Source organism: Bactrocera tryoni, chromosome 5, assembly GCF_016617805.1.
Source record: "Bactrocera tryoni isolate S06 chromosome 5, CSIRO_BtryS06_freeze2, whole genome shotgun sequence".
Lineage (NCBI taxonomy): Eukaryota > Metazoa > Arthropoda > Insecta > Diptera > Tephritidae > Bactrocera > Bactrocera tryoni.
In genome coordinates, this window is record NC_052503.1 from 41,761,028 (window position 1) to 41,779,698 (window position 18,671).

The following is an 18,671-nucleotide window of genomic DNA, read 5'->3' on the forward strand; positions in this document are numbered from 1 at the left end:
AAATATGATATATGCGACCATTTACCTTCTTATTTAACGCATAATTTATATTCTCCATTTTGATCTGGACTTGAGGGGAAGATTCTCCTCCTTCTTCTTCTTCTTAATTGGCGCAGACACCGCTTACGCGATTATAGCCGAGTTAACAACAGCGCGCCAGTCGTTTCTTCTTTTCGCTATGTGGCGCCAATTGGATATTCCAAGCGTAGCCAGGTCCTTCTCCACCTGGTCCGGAGTGGAGGTCTTCCTCTTCCTTTGCTTCCCTCGGCGGGTACTGCGTCGAATACTTTCAGAGCTGGTGTGTTTTCGTCCATCCGGACAACATGACCTAGCCAGCGTTGCCGCTGTCTCTTAATCCGCTGAACCATGTCGATATCGTCGTATATCTCGTACAGGTCATCGTTCCATCGAATGCGATATTCGCCGTGGCAAGGCAAAGGACCATAAATCTTTCGCAGAACTTTTCACTCGAAAACTCTCAACGTCGACTCATCAGTTGTTGTCATCGCAATATATAGTCCGAAAATGCCAAGTCTGGAAAATCAAACTTGTTTGAGGTCTCGCTTTAACCTGGTGAATCACTACAATTTTCTCTTGATCAGTTTTCTGTTTGAGTATATCAATCAATTTGTACAACTAGTAACTAACAGTGTACTTCAGAATTAATCGTGGTATTGTTGGACAAAAGCTTACAATAAATGATCCCTTTGGAATCCCATCGGCATTTGAAGTAGTTGAGCCGCTTCATTCTACTTACAGGGTTTGTCCGGAAAGTAATAGGACTCATTTTCTTCGGAGCGTGCGCGCACCGATTCGGTAGAAGGCGTTCCTAGCTAATGAACGAGCGGCTAGTCAGTTGAGTCAGGGGCAGAGTTACGGTATTAAATTCTGTGTGAAACTCGGTAAATCAGCGATATAGACATTTGATATGATCAAGCGGGCTTAAGTCGGTTCAAAAATTCCTCTAGCTCACATATACATTAAAACCTGGGTAAGAGAGAAGCGGATAAGTCAGAGAACTCTATAAGTGAGAGTTATAGCTAGGACCCGTCTGTTTAAGCTCACAAAACCTGTATTAGTGAGAAACAGGAACCTCCGTAAGAGAGAGTCGTTTTTTCCTCATGAACCTCCTTAAATGAGACTACTACTTATCTATATCTCTATAAGCGACAGGCGAGCTTTATTTATTTCTATATATAATATTATTTAGGAAGAACTATAGTTAAAATAAAAATACATACATACATAAAAGATACAAAAACAAATGACAAATATAACATCTGCTATTTTATGACTCCTTCTTAACTTTCGTGAAATTTCCTACCATTGTTTTGGTATTGTTTTCTTCTCAATATTGGCCCTATTCTATTGCGTGTAACTAAATAACGTTGTTATTTTATCCCACTCGGGCTAGTGAGAAACCTCAATAAGCGAGAATGAGATTTTGCTCCCTTTAACTTTTGTTTATCCAGGTTTGACTGTAACTTACACTAAGATTTTCTAACTTCAGGCTGGCTGTATACTGAATAATCGGTCAGTGGGGGGGTTGTCGTACAGAAAATAAGAAATCGTCTTTTTCTAATAACAGTGTATTCTTGTGCCTTTTCTTAGCCCCGTGTAACTAATATAAGGATTTCCGGTTGGTATGTTTTATATGGTTATTGGTCTAAAAACGAAAATCACTTAGTACTGTGAGCAGTTTGGTATTGATTAAGTCGGACAATCGCCTACACTAGCATTCTATTAACCTTCCTTATAGATGATCTACAATGACACATTTTTAAGATCCAGCGGCCTCTTCTAGACTTTTTGTTATTCGAAATGGACTAACAAGACAGGTATTTTTTTTCTAGAGCTATTGGAATTAAAATCCTAACAATATTTTCTCGTTATTTTAGAGCACGTCCCTAAGGTTAGCTTAAACTCAGACTAACTACCATTTCCTAACCAAAAGTATGCTCGCATAAAAATTGTATATCTTCAAAAACATATATCAATTTTTATACTCTTGCAACTTGTTGCTACAGAGTATAATAGGTGTGTATGTATCACCCAAAATGAAGCGGGATAGATATAGGTTTATCTTATCTCGGGGCGCGCATCACCGATTTCGACTAAATTTAGTCCGTTGCATTCTTCTCACATTTCTACAACACAGTACGAAAATGGGGCGAAATAGGACTACAACCACGCCTAGTTTCTATGTAGCACAACTTTAAATTTTTTAGTATGTGGCATGATAATAGTTAATAGACAAGAAAAAACGTTAACTTCGGTTGCACCGAAGCTAAATACCCTTCACAGGTGCATTTCTGTTAGTAACTATGTGTTCAGTTTGTATGGAAGCTATATGCTATAGTCAACCGATCTGAACATTTTCTTCGGAGATTACATTGTTGCTTTAGAAAATAGTATATACCAAATTTCGTGAATATATCTTGTCAAATGTGAAAGTTGTCCATACAAGAGCTTGATTCCGATCGTTCAGTTTGTATGGCAGCTATATGTTATAGTGGTCCGATATCAGCCGTTCCGACAAATGAGCAGCTTCTTGAAGAGAAAATGACGTTTGAAAAATTTCAAAACGATATCTTAAAAAGTGAGGGACTAGTTCGTATATATAAATCGAACTCAGCTCGACATACTGATCATTTATATGTATATATACTTTATAGGGTCTCCGACGATTCCTTCTGGGTGTTACAAACTTCGTGACAAACTTAATATACCCTGTTCAGGGTATAATAAAATCGGATCGATACTACCCCAACTCCCATAACTACATATAATGACATTCGTTTTTCTAACAAACCTTTTGTGGAATATGTCGGTCAAGGTATGAGTTTCATTGGCATAGTTTATGTATTTATATATAAAATTGCTGGGATTCCGTTGCTTTTTCGATTTACAAAATTAAGGTATTTCCTGATCCTTGCAATTGCAAGAGTATAAAATGTTCCGTTGCACCCGCACTTAACTCTTCCTTACTTATTTCGGTTAATGATATGTCGTAATGCCAAAATTTGTTAAAATTGAGTCTACTCTTGTTCTATCAAATTCCTGAAATATTTACCAACGCAAATCCAACATAAAGCATATGATGTTTGGAATAACTCCCCTTTCAATAGTTGTGTACTCCAAAAAACTAACATCTATTAAACGAAGTATACGCAGAATAACTTTGTTAACAAAAATGCTGATATTTGTGAAAGGAATAAAAGTATCCAGACTATTTTTGCGACATGTAGATTTGAACTCAGTTCATCAAGCAATTTGGCTCTTTGGTGCCAAAAAAACTTATTGAACTCGTAAGATTTCCATTTAATTGTTAGTTAATATATTCAAAGTATTTGAACGAGCTGACTGATTGAGCACGAGGAACACTTTGATATTTGAAAATATTTCCTAATCCAATATTTGAACTAGATCCACTTTCCTAACTATTTATTGATATTAAAGTTACTTTAGAAATGAGCGGAAATCACGCTGGATCATTTGGCAGTGTTTTAAAATTTTTCAGAGGTAGTACTTATACTAATTTCATACAGAAGTCTTTAATTTTTAACTAGTCAAAGTTCAATTCGCTGAAATTGTTTGTCAGTTTTCCACATGAGATTGTTGCTTAAACATATTGCTTATTAAGGCAAGTGTTTTTTTTACGCTCGCTTACAAGATAACTGCGATTATAAAAATTTTAAAAAACTTTGTGTTTTTTTAAGTAAAATAATTTATTAACAATGCGCTGATATAAAAGTCAACAACGTTGTAATCTAATTATTCTAAAAAACTATGTTATTCGTTATATCACAAAATCAGTGTACAAAATCTTTTGTCCATTTCTGTTCTCCACCGTCGTCCATTTACCAGGATGAGTAGTGAGCGTCATAGGCCAAGGGCGCAGCATAACTGTGCACAACTGGAGCAGCGGCATATGATTTGCCGACGGGGGCGGCAGCGACATATGAGGTGTGCACCAGAGGAGCAGAATGGATGGTCTTCACGATAGGAGCGGAGACATAGCTGGTCTTCACAACTGGTGCCACCACATCCTCCACAACATGAGCTGAGCTGTGCACGATCGACTGGCTTTGATGGGAGACAGCGGTGGGAATGCTCTTCACCACGGATCCAACTTTAGCCAAGACGGGTTCTTGGTAAGCAACAGCGGCTGGTGCCGAGTACACAACTGGGCTCTCATACAAATGACTTGGAGCGGCGGCGGCAACAGCGACGAGGGCAGCAAGGACAAACTGTTGGACAGAAGAAGTAATTTGTTAAAATATTCTCAAATATCTTACAAAGTAATTTTTGTTATAAAGTAAAGTAAACTTACCAATTTATACATTTTGTTAGTTTTTGTTTTTTGAGTTCGTAAGAAAGAACGATTTTTGACTTTTGAGCGTTATTAGCTGATTGATGTCTTTCGGTTGCGTAACCCTCGCTTTTATACACTTTGCGTACCATACGTGAAATAGCCATGAAGCTTAATTAATCCATTAACAATAACAGTTTTGGTAGAAATATTGTATATTTGTTGATATGTTCAACTCGTACTCTGTGCGCAGGTGAATGTGTGCGTGTGTGAATGTTGTGTTTGTAGTAAATTAAATTAGTGTACGAGTATATCAGACCGGGCTTTCAATTACGATTGTGTTAGTGGGTGCAACTATCAGTTAATTCTTCACACACTTTTGTGTGGAAAGTCCGTTGCGTGCTTTTCAATTACTGATTTTTTTTTTAAATTGAATAATAAAAATTTCAGTAGCTTCTAACACCTCTCGATTTTATGGCAGTTCGGTCAACGGCCTTTACTTAATAAACGAAAATATGAGAAATCCGCCAGCTGTTGCATTTTCATATTTTTATAGTTCGAAAATGAGAAAGAGCTAAGAGGCATAATGGGAAAATTCTGTTTGTCAGGACCTACAAGAACCTAAACCAAATTCCGCACATTACATTAACATGACATTTCTACATTAGACTGTGAATGTAAACGAAATTGCATCATAAACAAGCCCACTTCCCATATAACACCATTTTAAATTCTATCCGCTTTGGCACCGATGAATATACCGATACAAAAACAATTAATGCCTTTATGGTATACCATTTCAAGTTCAAAGATCAATAAAATCCCCATGCCCCATGAATTGGACCACAGTGCATATGGCTCTCCGAAAATATCAATCAATCTATGAAATGTATTATTTAAACTCAAAAAGTGGTAAAACCGGGTCAATATACTCTAGCCCCTTATGTCATATAAAGATTTTCAAACTGCCGGTTTATTTACTTCAAACTTGCAAGAGGCTTTAAACCGTATATATTGCTTACTATCAAAATTAAGAGTTCGTATAATATTCGATATGTGTTACTACTATTAAGTTCCACAATACCTTTAGAATACTTTCAAGTTGATCCGAGCAATAGGTTCGTAGATACAACCATGAGAACTTATGCGCTCGAGTGTCCCGTCTTTAAACGAGTTTTCTCGAACCTGTGCTTTTGAAGTCAGTTGGCAAGATTTCTCGAGAACGACATGAAGTTTTGCGCAGAACTTTGAGATATAATTCCTAAAGACTTGGAAGAAGGATTTTTTTGGGATTACAACTATTTGAAAAAAAACTGGCGAACTTTTTAGTTTTTGTTAAATTGTCTGCCAAAAATCCTATTCTTATTTTTTTTTCTTCGTCCAAGTTCTAAGTTGAGGTTTTAACTAAAACGCTTTCTTTTTGGTCGAGTTTAAAATATATTTTTCAAAAAATTTCAGAATTTCTTTGTTAATTGTGTTTGTTTGTAACAATAAAAAATTCAAATAAAATATTTCATTTTTATATGGGAAAAAATTTTTGAAAAGGGGCTATTTTTTACCTGAGGAAACCTATGTAACCCTTTATTGCAGAAAGTGTATGAAATCTAAACGTGAGATATCCAAGATCCCATGTACTATATAAGTATGTATAATAATTTTCAGTGTCGTTCAGTATGTAAGTTTTTCGCATAAAATAGTGTGGAAAAGTTAATGCAATCTTTGCAGATAGTCTCTATATATGCAAAACTGTGATCTACACGCATTTTGATTTCCCTTATAACCTTAAACTGTAAATGTTGGCCAAAATGTGTGATCTTATAATTAAAGTATAAGTTATCTGTTGTTAATATTCTCCTTTGAGTCTCTGAGAGGTGTACATTTTATTTTAAACATTTTTTTCAGAAATAATGTTTTTGGTTCCTTAGTTTTTCCAGTTTAAGTGGTAATGATATTTCATTGTATTTCTCCCTTTTATCATAAGATATCCTGTTGAACGAAAGTCATAGGTGGCTATACCGGATGATCAGAGAGATAAATAACTAATTTAATCAATCAAAACAGTATGAACAACTTCAAATTTATTTGTTTACGATCAACTGTTTCATAAACAAATTTACTCTCTTTAAAGTATATTCGAATTACTAAAATTATGTACATATTCTGCAATGCTATTACAACCCTCAAACTTCACCAAGATGAAGTCTGTGGATTCATTACTTGAACTTACCATATATACGTACTAAGTTGGAAACGTATCCTCCTTCCAGAATATAATACGAGCAATGACTATACAGTACACAAAACTATTATGAGTACAGTGAAGTTTCTTATAGTAAATACAAACTTAGATAGTTTTCGTAAATATTGCTGAAGCTTTACAGTGGATCATTAATACCATGTACACCTTTATTACGGCGTAGAAAGAGCGCGCAGCCGACATATGTGCTTGTGCTGGTAAATTCCCTTGCCTACAATAAGTTTATGTACAAGTATGAACAACAAATACAACGCCTCTTACTCACACACGGAATATAACAAGCATGACTGTCAATATTTTGTTTTGGTAAGTAAACTGATTCGGCTAAAGCATTAAAAAAGCTATATAAGAAGCGGATAGCAAACAGAAAGACATCAATCAGCTAACAACTCTCAAAAGACAAAAATCGTTCTCACTTGCGAACCCAAACACAAAAACTAACAAAATGTACAAATTGGTAAGTTCATTTCTCCTTATAGCAGCTTCACTCAGTAAGTAACATATTTTAACCATTTATTTCCACCTTCCAACAGTTTGTCCTTGCTGCCTTCGTCGCTGTTGCCGCCGCTGCCCCAAGTCATTTGTATGAGAGCCCAGTTGTGTACTCGGCTCCAGCCGCTGTTGCTTACCAAGAACCCGTCTTGGCTAAAGTTGGCTCCGTGGTGAAGAGCATTCCCACCGCTGTCTCCCATCAAAGCCAGTCGATCGTGCACAGCTCAGCTCATGTTGTGGAGGATGTGGTGGCACCCGTTGTGAAGACCAGCTATGTCTCTGCTCCTGTCGTGAAGACCATCCACTCTGCTCCTCTGGTGCACACCTCATATGCCGCTGCCGCTCCCGTCATCAAATCATACGCCGCTGCACCAGTTGTGCACAGTTATGCTGCGCCATTGGCCTATGACACTCACTACTCATCCTGGTAAACGGACGACGAAAGAGAACAGAAATGGACAAAAGATTTTGTACACTGATTTTGTGATATGTATAACGAACTATATAGAATAATTGGAAATAACGTTGTTGAGTTTTATATCAGCGAATTGTTAATAAATTATTTTATTTTTAAAGAGAAATTACGAAAATTTTTTTATAAACGCTGCTCTTTTACTTAAGAAACAACCTGTTTGGAAAAATGACAGACAATTTCTATAAAGGATAAACTATTAAAACCAACTTGGCAAGTTTTGAAAGCACTGCCAAATGACTCACCGTGCTCTTCGCTCATTTTTATAGGATTATATATATGAAAAATTGGAAATGTGGGATTCAAATACCTTGAATATAACAGGTCAGTTGAAAACTTTCCGGCATGACGCTTCTTAAATTACCTACCTTGGAAGAACATCAACAGCGACTATTACATATTGGACAGTTTAAAATGGTCAAAATTACTGAAAAACGCACCGTGTCACAAGTCAGCAAAAATGATTTAAGAAACCATTAGTTTGGCTTCGAATTCTCCAAATCTAAGCCCCTGAGGCTATTTCCTGTTCTCAGATTTTAAAATACTGCTCGTTCAGAAGAAATTTTCGTATATCATCTTTGAAAGGATCTGTGTTGAATAAAAAAGACGAATTTTGCTAAAAAAAAGTGTGTGTTGTCCCGACGGTTTGCTGTGATCCACTTATGGTATATCAATCAAAGTCTAAGGTATTTTAATGCAATTGGTACCAAAATTGATGAAATTGGTATAAATCTACGCGACGCAAAAAAACCAATTAAATGGTTTGGATAGTTATTTGCTTTCAAAAATGTCAGCAGATTTGTTAACAAAATTAGTCTAAGTGTACTTTCATTAATAGATATGAGTTTTTTGGAATAAGGAATGAAATTGGGTGTAGTCCAAACATCATTTGCTTTATGTTTGATTTGCATTGGTAAATATTTTATGAACTTGTTCTAATAAGATTAGAATTCTTTTTGACCAATTTTGGCATTACGACTTATCATTACCGAAAAACAGCTCTCTAAATTTTATTCAGATAACTAATGTATTATCCCTAGGGAGGTTCATTGCTAAAGGGGGGTTTAGCAACTTAGCATGCCACATAACATGAAGTTGCTTCCAATACCTCTCTCTGCCTACTCCTTCTTCGTTGCGGTGCAACTCCTTTACGATATGGGGTATGGGCGAGCTCATTAGCCAGTTCATTCCCGGCTATACCTTTGTGACCGGACACCCAGATGACGTGCACTAGCTTACGTTCCGCTGGGCTACTCAACCGTTCCTACACTCCCGAACCAGTCGCGATTTGAGCTAATAGGCAAAGATTGCTTTAAGTGCCGCTAAGTATGGTTATACGTTCGTTGCGATAGTTGCGTTTGAGGTTTAACTCTATGCACCAACTTATGGGAAAGACTTTTGCTGAAAAAAACTCGGAAATCTTCCCAAGGGTACTGTGATTCTTTCGAGCCGTTGGTGTACCACTTGAATACACTATCCCTAAGCAATAGTTCGAGGGTGGAATCATTCCATTTAGCCTTGCTGCCAAGGGTAACCTTGAACTGCTGGTTGAAGTTAAACGTTTTAGTATTGCACCCTTAACTCTTTCATCCGCTGCGACGAGATTACCTTATCTCTGCCACAATCGTCTGCTATCATTTGTTGCAGTACGTGCTTATCTATCTGACCGATTACTAGGTGAAGTGGTTGAGCTCAAGCATGACTTCAAGTGCTGCTGTCGGATAAGTGAACTTTTCACCTGACATGCAGATACATGTGAGTCGTTGTAGCTTCGATAATTGGAGCCCTACCGAAGTCTGCGAAGCTTTGGAGGCCCAGCCCACCGGCTCATACGTGATTATGTCGCACGAGCATGGTGTGCAACCATTTAACGATCCTTGGCTTGCAGTTTCATGATTTTCCAGCCAGCCGATTGATTACCATTAGTGCTTTAGTCGCCTTGCCCAAGGTCAGGTCAACATGCTGCTTCCATCGCTGAGTGAAAGCCAGCGTGTGACCTTACGGAATACGGAGATATATTGTAATTGGAAAGAAAGGCACCACAAACGACCATTATCCAATTTTAATACCAAACGACCATTATCCAAATTTAATTAAGGAAGGCCTCATAGACTGTGGCCAGCTTAGTTGAGGCCAAAGTTTTCAGTTAATAACATTTTGTTGGCTCCCAGTTGCTAAGTTTCATCTATTTCAATTTTTGCTCAAATACAGATTGCACGGCAGTCAACCGAATTTTAACTCAAGTGATCATTAATACAGGATTTTCCAATTAGATCGATATGATTTCTTTAAAAAAAAACACACAAGTTATTAAGGAAAATCAAATGTTTTTTATTCAGTGCGAAGTACCATTGATATAATTAAGTTCTGATTATAACATAATTCAATTGGTTTCCATAACTTCCTTGGCAGGAACGAATTCGATGAACCGAATTTTTTAGTACTTTTTCCACTAAATCATATCATGAATAGCACGTTCAATATTGACTTCTGCGACGGGAAAAAATATGGTTTACTGCTAAAAACCAATGGCTTCAAATAATCCCACAAGAAGTTGTCTAATAGCCTTGACAGATGGCAGCGTTAATCCAGATTAACTGCGCACTGGATCTGAATCCAAATTTGTAGGTGACAGACGGCAGCTATGCGAATTTGAAACTTTCATAAACAGCTCATTGTCCTTTTTATAATATTTTCAATGAAAATTGATAGAAGATAAACATTAGGTTGTTAGCCGACCAAACCATTTTTTATTACAAAAACGTATAAACACATTATTTTTAAAACTGCATCATAACATAGAAGTTTTATTGATATTATATTGAGGATTTGATAAACAGCTGTCAGGGTTGCTTGTATTTCATTCACAATAGATGAAAATTGGCCATTTTTAACCTCTTCAGACCCGAGCATGATCTAAACATGGTTTTAATGTTTTTTTTTGGTTTTTTGTAGTTGTGGAGGTATAAAAAAAACACATGCTTTGAAAGATATAAAAAATTTTATTTGTGAGTATGGAAAAAATCGGTTGGAGTCATTTCAGTAGTGCGCCACAACGCTGAACGCAGTGTATTCTGCGATTCCTCTCCTGAATTCGTCTCGTTCTATACCAGTTCCACACCTGCATCTTCGCCATCCATTTCCCTGACATCTGTACCCTCTTCGCCACCCATTTCCATGATACCTGCACCTTCTTCGCTGTCCGTTTCCATGAAACCTGATGGTAGGTACTCATCATCGCTATCTCCAGAGAAGTCCAAGTCGCTATCATTCAATAAAGCCTCAATTTCTCGGTCGTCCATGTTGAAACTGAAAATCGGTCATACATTACACAAAACTAATGTTTAGTCCTGAGGTACACATATGTGCACCACAGAAAATAAGGAAAAGTTACGCGGGTAGAATTAAGAAAAATGTAAAACCTACCTTTTTACACGATAATCCAACACTTCAACTGTAGTATCCACTTTGATTTACCAAAAACAAGTGAACAATTGATTTTTTATTGATTTTCAAAGTTACTGACTAGGCGTCTCTTGCAAAAATTCTCAACTGTCATATTCAAATTAGATAAATACACAAAAAATAAGTGTTTAGGGCCACTTAGTGATAAATAGTGGAAACTTTAATAGCTTTAAAAGAAAATGTAGTACAAACCTTTACCATAAGATGTCACTAAGATGATTAAGTTCAGTGAAATTTAAAGTGCACATATGTGTACCCAGGGTCTGAAGAGGTTAACAATGTTGCCAACGAAAATCTCACAAACTCCCTAAAATTTTGAGAGTTATTTTTGGATTCAGCAACGGAGTTAGCTGTGGTAACTCCTGAATTAATCCCTGGTTTAACGCTGCCGTCTGTCAATGCTATAACGGTGTTAAATCACGACTTAATTTCGAAAGATGATAGATTGAAGGTTATGATTTTCTTAAAAAATTCCTTATCGCTTTCAAGTTTTATTCGGAAGCAAGCCCAAATCCTTTCTCAAAATCCGCCAGGTTGTGGTTTGAGACAATCCCAATTTGTGAGCACATCTTGATCCCAAGTAGTATTTTCATTACTTCGAGTGGTTCTTTGTTTTATTGACACTTGAACATTATGTAAAGAAAATATAGGCTGGAAATTTTCAACAATCCGTCGAATAGCGAGCACAGATGGACGATTAATACGACGATAAAATGACAAAAGCACACGAAATGTTGCAATTGGAGAACGATTATTTTGTTAATAAGAGTGATTACTTTGTATAAACGTATATAATTTAATGTTGTGGCTAAGAATTTAGTTTTATTACAAACATAAGGGTTTGTCATTATCTTTTAAGAATTATCGGTCAAGTGACTACCGCGGGCGGCGAAAATAAATACCAGTCGAGAGTCGCAATTTTCGACCATTTTTGCTACAGTAAGTCAACAATAACGTGTCGAATATTTTCTTCCAAGGCGTCAATCGTTTCGGGCTTATCTGCGTAGACTAACTAATTCAAATAACCTCGCAAAAAATAGTTCAGCTGTGTTAAATCGCACGATCTTGGAGGGCATGCCACAGACCCACTATTCCAGATTCCAATTCAGGGTTGAAAAAGTCATTAGTCATAAAATTTTTTTTTAGTTAAATAAGCAAACTGGAGCATTTTCTAAACATTTCTTCCTTCTTTCCGGTGGAGACGAGAACGTTGAACACAATTACTTTTTGCTCTATTTTCCAATGACTGTTCTTAAAAAGTTCGGCGGAAATTGAAGGCTGATCTACAATATTCTTAATATTACTTAGTTTATTACTTTACTTTTTAACCGTTAAATTCGGTCCGTCGAGGTCCGCAGGTCTATTCTTCCTGCTCGTCTTAACTGTTCCACCGAACAAAAAAATATAGATGCCGCTCTAAAGCTTACATTTTGCCAAAAGCGGTCTTTAGACAATAGTTATGTGAGAAGTTCATCTGTTAATTATTTTATAAAAAGTCAAATTGAAGTGTGAAGATGTACAACATTTAATAATTCAATAATTGAACCGTTAGTGTGATGACATGATCGTCTGATATAAATTGCGCGACCATACCTAGCCATACACCTGCCTTTCATAAATACATGAGTAAACGAACTAACCACTACATCTGCATCTTATCGTAAATGCTCACTCACATATAAACTAACTGCTTTTGTAACTATAATACGACCGCAGAGTATGACTTTCGCATTTCGACAAACTTTTTTACATTTTTGTTATTGTTAATAAAATCATTGACGGTTAAATAAGGTATGAACTTTTAAGAGTATAAAAGCGAGGGTTACGCGACCGAAAAGCATCAATCAGCTAACAACGCTCAAAAGTCAAAAATCGTTCTTTCTCACGAACTCAAAAAACAAAAATTAACAAAATGTACAAATTGGTAAGTTTATTTCTTCTTATCATATGGTAGATCACTTATAGAGTAACATATTTTAACCATTTATTTCCACCTGCCAACAGTTTGTCCTTGCTGCTCTCGTCGCTTTTGCCGCCGCTGCGCCAAGCCACTTGTATGAAAGCCCAGTTGTGTACTCAGCTCCCGCAGCTGTTGCTTACCAAGAACCCGTCTTGGCTAAAGTTGGCTCCGTGGTGAAGAGCATTCCCACCGCTGTCTCCCATCAAAGCCAGTCGATCGTGCACAGCTCAGCTCATGTTGTGGAGGATGTGGTGGCACCCGTTGTGAAGACCAGCTATGTCTCCGCTCCTGTCGTGAAGACCATCCACTCTGCTCCTCTGGTGCACACCTCATATGTCGCTGCCGCTCCCGTCGTCAAATCATACGCCGCTGCTCCAGTTGTGCACAGTTATGCTGCGCCCTTGGCTTATGACGCTCACTACTCATCCTGGTAAATCGACGACGATGGAGAACAGAAATGGACAAAAGATTTTGTACACTGACTTTGTGATATAACGAATAACTTAACTTTATAGAATAATTAGATAATAACGTTGTTCACTTTTATATCAGCGAATTGTTAATAAATTATTTTACTTGAAAAGTTATACTTAATTGTTCTAGCTTGCAAGGTATTGCAAGGTCCCAACTTTGAATAATTAGTTATAAGTAATTTATTATCGGTAATTCTGATATCAAAGGATTATCGCTAAAACATATTGATTTCCATTGCTCAAGGAAGTTCATAGTTTTTACTGACAGGTGGATATTTTCGTGGTCGGTCGTCAGTTAAGAACCAATTTTAAATAGCTGAATGAGGAAATGTATAATTGTCATTTTTTTTTTGAAAATTCGAGGAGAAGTTGAAAAGTCACTTTTCTATAATTTCATTTATTGGTATATAGAACCAAAACTGCCTTCGATGATGACCGTCAAAAATTGATTTAACGACTCTAAACGTTGTCGCTACCTCGGTTTTTGAAGAGAAATAGTCAAAAATCGCGACAAAATTTCGTCGTTTGACCATCCGCGAGGTTTGTAAGTCAGTAAGTAACTCAAAACCCACATCTTGAACCAAATATTGAGCAAAGAAAACTGGTCATGTCTGGGTACTACCGGGCTCTGGGCATCAAGTACAACTGTATACCATCCATCGCAGTGTTTGAAGCTGTATAAATGAAACACGAAGTGGGTTTTTCAGATTGGATCAGGTATATATCAAGCTAAAGGGGGCTATGTTGAGAATTTAATTTTCTCAAAATTTAATTTTTTCTGTTTTAGGGCTTTAATTATACGAGCTTTCTTGACAGAAGCACAAAAGCATGTTACGGGTAGTCAAATCCGACCGCAACTGAGACCTTGTCTTTAGCTGGCACATTCAAGGTTGTTAAATTGGCTCAGTTCATAAGGTGAATGACGCTGAAGTCTTTCTAATATCAACGCAATAATTTTTGACATTTCTGAGTACATATTGATTGTCGTAGGCATGGGCGCTCTATACTATAAGACTTCATATAACTCAAACTTTCTATTAAATTATCGGCCTAAAAGGAAAGTAATTCCTCGGCAAAGAAGCTTCAGTAAGCAAAGCAATATTTTCAATATAAAGATATTTTATACAAATTCATTAACTTTAAAATTAGATTTGCAGCATAGTTCTCGCTTTCATACCTCATATATTTAAGTAGATTTGTTAGATAAAAATTCCACATATCCATAGCGGTGTTCTCTTTATCTCTTTGTTTCGAACCATTGTAATAAAATTTCGAAAACATATTCTCAGCGCTCGTGATCGAAAGAACTAAACGAATATAAAACATAAACAAAGTGAGAGTTCCGTTAACGGATCGCTCGTGCCACCAACGTCGATTCAGGAACCAACGCAAATTAAACAGAAAAATCAATTAATTTACAAAAAAAAATGTTCTATTTTTAAAAGTCTTGTAGTTCGATCTGATTTTTGTTTGTTTCTGTTGTTATGTTGTTCTATTGTAAGACAGCGTCACAATAACCTTTTCAGGGTAGACGTGCGAGGCTGCGGGTAATTACAAGTCGCTGCTGCGTTGGCCACAGCTCGGCCGCTAGCTAATGAGCGCATTATCGCGGCGTAATGAAAATAAGAGTGAGCTTCGCCTTTTTGGTCTAATGCATTAATTTTATTTTATTTTTTGTGCTATTATTATTTTGTGTTTTCATCTGAACTTCACGCCGTAATTGCTTTCAGCTCCCGCTATGCGGTGTGAAAGAGCGCGCACCTGCGCTGACTCCGTGTACGAGCAGTCGCCCTCACAATCACGCGCTATTATATTGTTTGTGGCTACGAGTAAGTTAAGCGGCGTCTGCGCATGCGTCGCATATGACTTGCACGTTTCGGTAAAGTTTTTGCCGCATTTTTGTTATTGTTACGATTATTGAAATGCCTCTATTAATGTTGCTATTGTAGTTTTTATTGACTTTCAAAGCATGAACTCTATGGCGTATAAAAGCGTTGGATATTCAACGGAAAGACATCAATCAGCTAACAACGCTCAAAAGTCAAAAATCGTTCTTTCTTACGAATTCAAAAAACAAAAATTAACAAAATGTACAAATTGGTAAGTTAACCTTAGTTTATAACAGGATCACGTTTGTAGAACAACAGATTTGAAAATATTTTAACAAATTACTCTTTTGTTCAACAGTTTGTCCTTGCTGCCCTCGTCGCTGTTGCCGCCGCCGCCCCAAGTCATTTGTATGAGAGCCCAGTTGTGTACTCGGCACCAGCCGCTGTTGCTTACCAAGAACCCGTCTTGGCTAAAGTTGGCTCCGTGGTGAAGAGCATTCCCACCGCTGTCTCCCATCAAAGCCAGTCGATCGTGCACAGCTCAGCTCATGTTGTGGAGGATGTGGTGGCACCAGTTGTGAAGACCAGCTATGTCTCCGCTCCTGTCGTGAAGACCATCCACTCTGCTCCTCTGGTGCACACCTCATATGTCGCTGCAGCTCCCGTCGTCAAATCATACGCCGCTGCTCCAGTTGTGCACAGTTATGCTGCGCCCTTGGCCTATGACGCTCACTACTCATCCTGGTAAACGGACGACGAAAGAGAACAGAAATGGACAAAAGATTTTGTACACTGATTTTGTGATAACGAATAACATAGTTTTTTTAGAATAATTAGCTTACAACGTTGTTGACTTCGAAATCAGCGATTTGTTAAATAAACTATTTAAAAAAGAAACAAACACTCCTTTTAACTGAGACTTTTGAAAGTTTTCGGGTATTAAATGTATCCTTTAGGTACTTTGTTAAACTGCGCTGTGAATTTTTGAGCTGTGTGTAGTACATTTGACAAAGCCTGCTTGCTATTTCAATTTTAGTCAGAATAGAATTTTAGTTGAGTGGATTCTATTCCCGTCATCACGTATCACTTTGTAGCCAGCACAGTTTAGTCACTCTTGTGGACGACCAACATTTAGTCGTTCAAGCTTTCGAATCTTTGCCGAGGTATAAGCTAAAAATTAAAAAAAAAATGTAATTTTCATCATTTATAAATATCTTTAAGGAAAAATACTGTACATTCATGTTTGGATACCAAAGGCTTCTTTCTTCAGGTTAAATATATTTTTCCTTCTTTTCGTAGTGAGTATAGATATTATTTATTATTTATGGAGATTTTGCAGGTATTTGAGTCTACTCTGTAATACATTCGAAGATTCATCATTAAATACCACGCGAGAAGACGATGACGAAAAAAATATTTTTTATTTTTATCGAAAGCTAGAATCGAGCGATCTACCTTTAGACTCGAAAGGTAGAGGATGGTTGTAAACACCAAACTATTAGGGTCTCTTAAATAATAATGAATATAATTTTTAATTAAAAGCTGAAGTCTTTGACTCGTCAATGAAGAGTTCGAAGATGTCTGCCCTTTACTCACGCCCGCCAGGAAGAAGCCTAGATAGCCGAAGTGCGAGACTGTAATCCGCTAAACCTAACCTACTTCCATCGCATGTCTCTCCCACGTGACAACTGGACTAAGGGAGAGAAGAAGACATTTAAGTCTCCTCTTTTGTACGGACGGACTGACTGTTGTAAATATTTCAATCTTATCATAATTGCCGCTTCGTTGATAGCTTTTCATTTTACAGAGGACTCCCACAGTCAAATTTTCCACTGTGAGACTACCCCCAAGTGTGGTTTTCAGCTTACCCCTTATACTTGAAAACCGAAGGCAGAGTCTCATATATAGTACACTCTGTAAGCATCGGACAATATGGACTAAAGTCATGCCGATATTTGTATAGGCAGCTTCTAAAGCATACATAGCTACTGAGTACTTGGGTCAGGTGGAAATCCAGGTCTTCATGTTGTCTACCTATCCACGAATGTATTTCCACTTTTACGGTTTATATTAAAAGCTGTGTTGTTGTCGTCACGTTGATAAAGCACTTTATATCCTGTGCAAACTGTTGCCAGTATTAAATTTTTTGAAATTTTGAACGGAATCATGTTCTGCTAACGGGTTTAATAATATAAAAGTCTCTGCTAATTGAGAAACACACACAAATTGAAGCTTTATATGCTTTATTCACTTTCGATCACGGTTTCAACATTTACATCTACATACTTCGAATTCAATCACATTTTCAACGCAACTTTAACTTTTACTTAATTCATACCAAATTAGCGCTTTGTCTGCACTATGCTCAATAATTTATTTCTTCAGTGCCCAGGCATCCCAATCCTCATAAGCAGTACTTGGCTTCCAACCGGAGCTCCAGCCGCCATAAACACTCTTCAGGCTGGGCGAGCTCCAGCCATCGTACAAACCAGCGTAAGCTGATGGATACACCGGTCCATAGGAGACAGCCGGCCAGGCTACGCTTGTGCTGGGCGCATAAGTTTTAATCACAGGTGAATACGCCTTCACAACGGGCGTGTACGTCTTAATAATGGGCGTATGTTCCACTATGGGACGCAGGTAGGGACGCTTCTCATGCACAATGGTTTGACTCTGATGTGAAACTGCGGCGGGCAGTGAGTGCACGGTATGTCCGACCACAGTGGGCGTATACTCCACATGCTCAGCCACAGTTGGTAGATACTTTAGACTTGGGCGCGCCTGGATCACGGCGATCGAAAGGACGAAGACGGGTAGCAACGACTAATGGCGAAAGTAAAAAATGTTTAGCGCGAATTGAAATAACTTCATTTGCAAAACTTACTAGTTTACACATATTGCTATACTGTATTATTGAGATGTTACGTTTGGTATGATGTCAATGCGGTAGCTGCCAGAAAACTATGCCAAACTTGGAAACTGTCTGCTATTTTATATCACCGACCAGCATAATTCAGCTTTAATGCCGTGGAAACTATTTTTTACACTTTTTGCTGTTTCTTATAAGAAGTTTTGAGATGATTCTCCATGCAACACTCAATATCCCAAACACAATGGAACCATAATTTAAGAAAATGCGTAAAGTAAACCAAAAGTACGTGGAAATAGCGCGCCAAGACGGCAATGTGCACTGAAGAGGAACGACTCCATGCCAACTCCCACAATTTAGTGGCGCGGTTGTAGGTCAGCAGTATAACTGACCAAGTTAACAAATTATTTGCTGTAAAAACAAACGCCAGCAATCTTTGCACTGAGACGCTGCGGTGCGGTGCGGCCGACAGTGGCCACTTAACACTTCGAGGCGGAAAATATCGTAAATGAGCAACCTTCTGTCAAATTTGTAGCAACATT

General features: G+C 37.6%; 5 protein-coding genes across 5 annotated transcripts; 3 read left to right on the forward strand and 2 right to left on the reverse strand.

Moving 5' to 3' along the window:
• Positions 1-3,860: 3,860 nt before the first annotated feature.
• LOC120778322 (larval/pupal cuticle protein H1C-like) lies at positions 3,861-4,366 on the reverse strand. The gene is made up of 2 exons (XM_040110118.1): positions 4,334-4,366; positions 3,861-4,250 (listed from the first exon to the last, which is right to left on the reverse strand). Exons 1-2 carry the CDS (start codon positions 4,343-4,345, stop codon positions 3,861-3,863), a joined length of 402 nt encoding a protein of 133 aa, XP_039966052.1. The 5' UTR covers positions 4,346-4,366.
• A 2,648-nt stretch (positions 4,367-7,014) lies between these two features.
• LOC120777799 (cuticle protein LPCP-23-like) lies at positions 7,015-7,492 on the forward strand. Its single transcript, XM_040109332.1, has 2 exons — positions 7,015-7,026; positions 7,103-7,492. Exons 1-2 carry the CDS (start codon positions 7,015-7,017, stop codon positions 7,490-7,492), a joined length of 402 nt encoding a protein of 133 aa, XP_039965266.1.
• Positions 7,493-12,910: 5,418 nt separating this feature from the next.
• Positions 12,911-13,392, forward strand: LOC120777798 (pupal cuticle protein G1A-like). Its single transcript, XM_040109330.1, has 2 exons — positions 12,911-12,922; positions 13,003-13,392. The coding sequence occupies exons 1-2, from the start codon at positions 12,911-12,913 to the stop codon at positions 13,390-13,392; spliced, it is 402 nt and encodes a 133-aa protein (XP_039965264.1).
• Positions 13,393-15,465: 2,073 nt separating this feature from the next.
• LOC120778227 (pupal cuticle protein G1A-like) lies at positions 15,466-16,008 on the forward strand. The gene is made up of 2 exons (XM_040109984.1): positions 15,466-15,531; positions 15,619-16,008. The coding sequence occupies exons 1-2, from the start codon at positions 15,520-15,522 to the stop codon at positions 16,006-16,008; spliced, it is 402 nt and encodes a 133-aa protein (XP_039965918.1). The 5' UTR covers positions 15,466-15,519.
• Positions 16,009-17,633: 1,625 nt separating this feature from the next.
• Positions 17,634-18,156, reverse strand: LOC120777179 (retinin). Its single transcript, XM_040108338.1, has 2 exons — positions 18,145-18,156; positions 17,634-18,083 (listed from the first exon to the last, which is right to left on the reverse strand). Exons 1-2 carry the CDS (start codon positions 18,154-18,156, stop codon positions 17,634-17,636), a joined length of 462 nt encoding a protein of 153 aa, XP_039964272.1.
• Between the last annotated feature and the right edge of the window lie 515 nt (positions 18,157-18,671).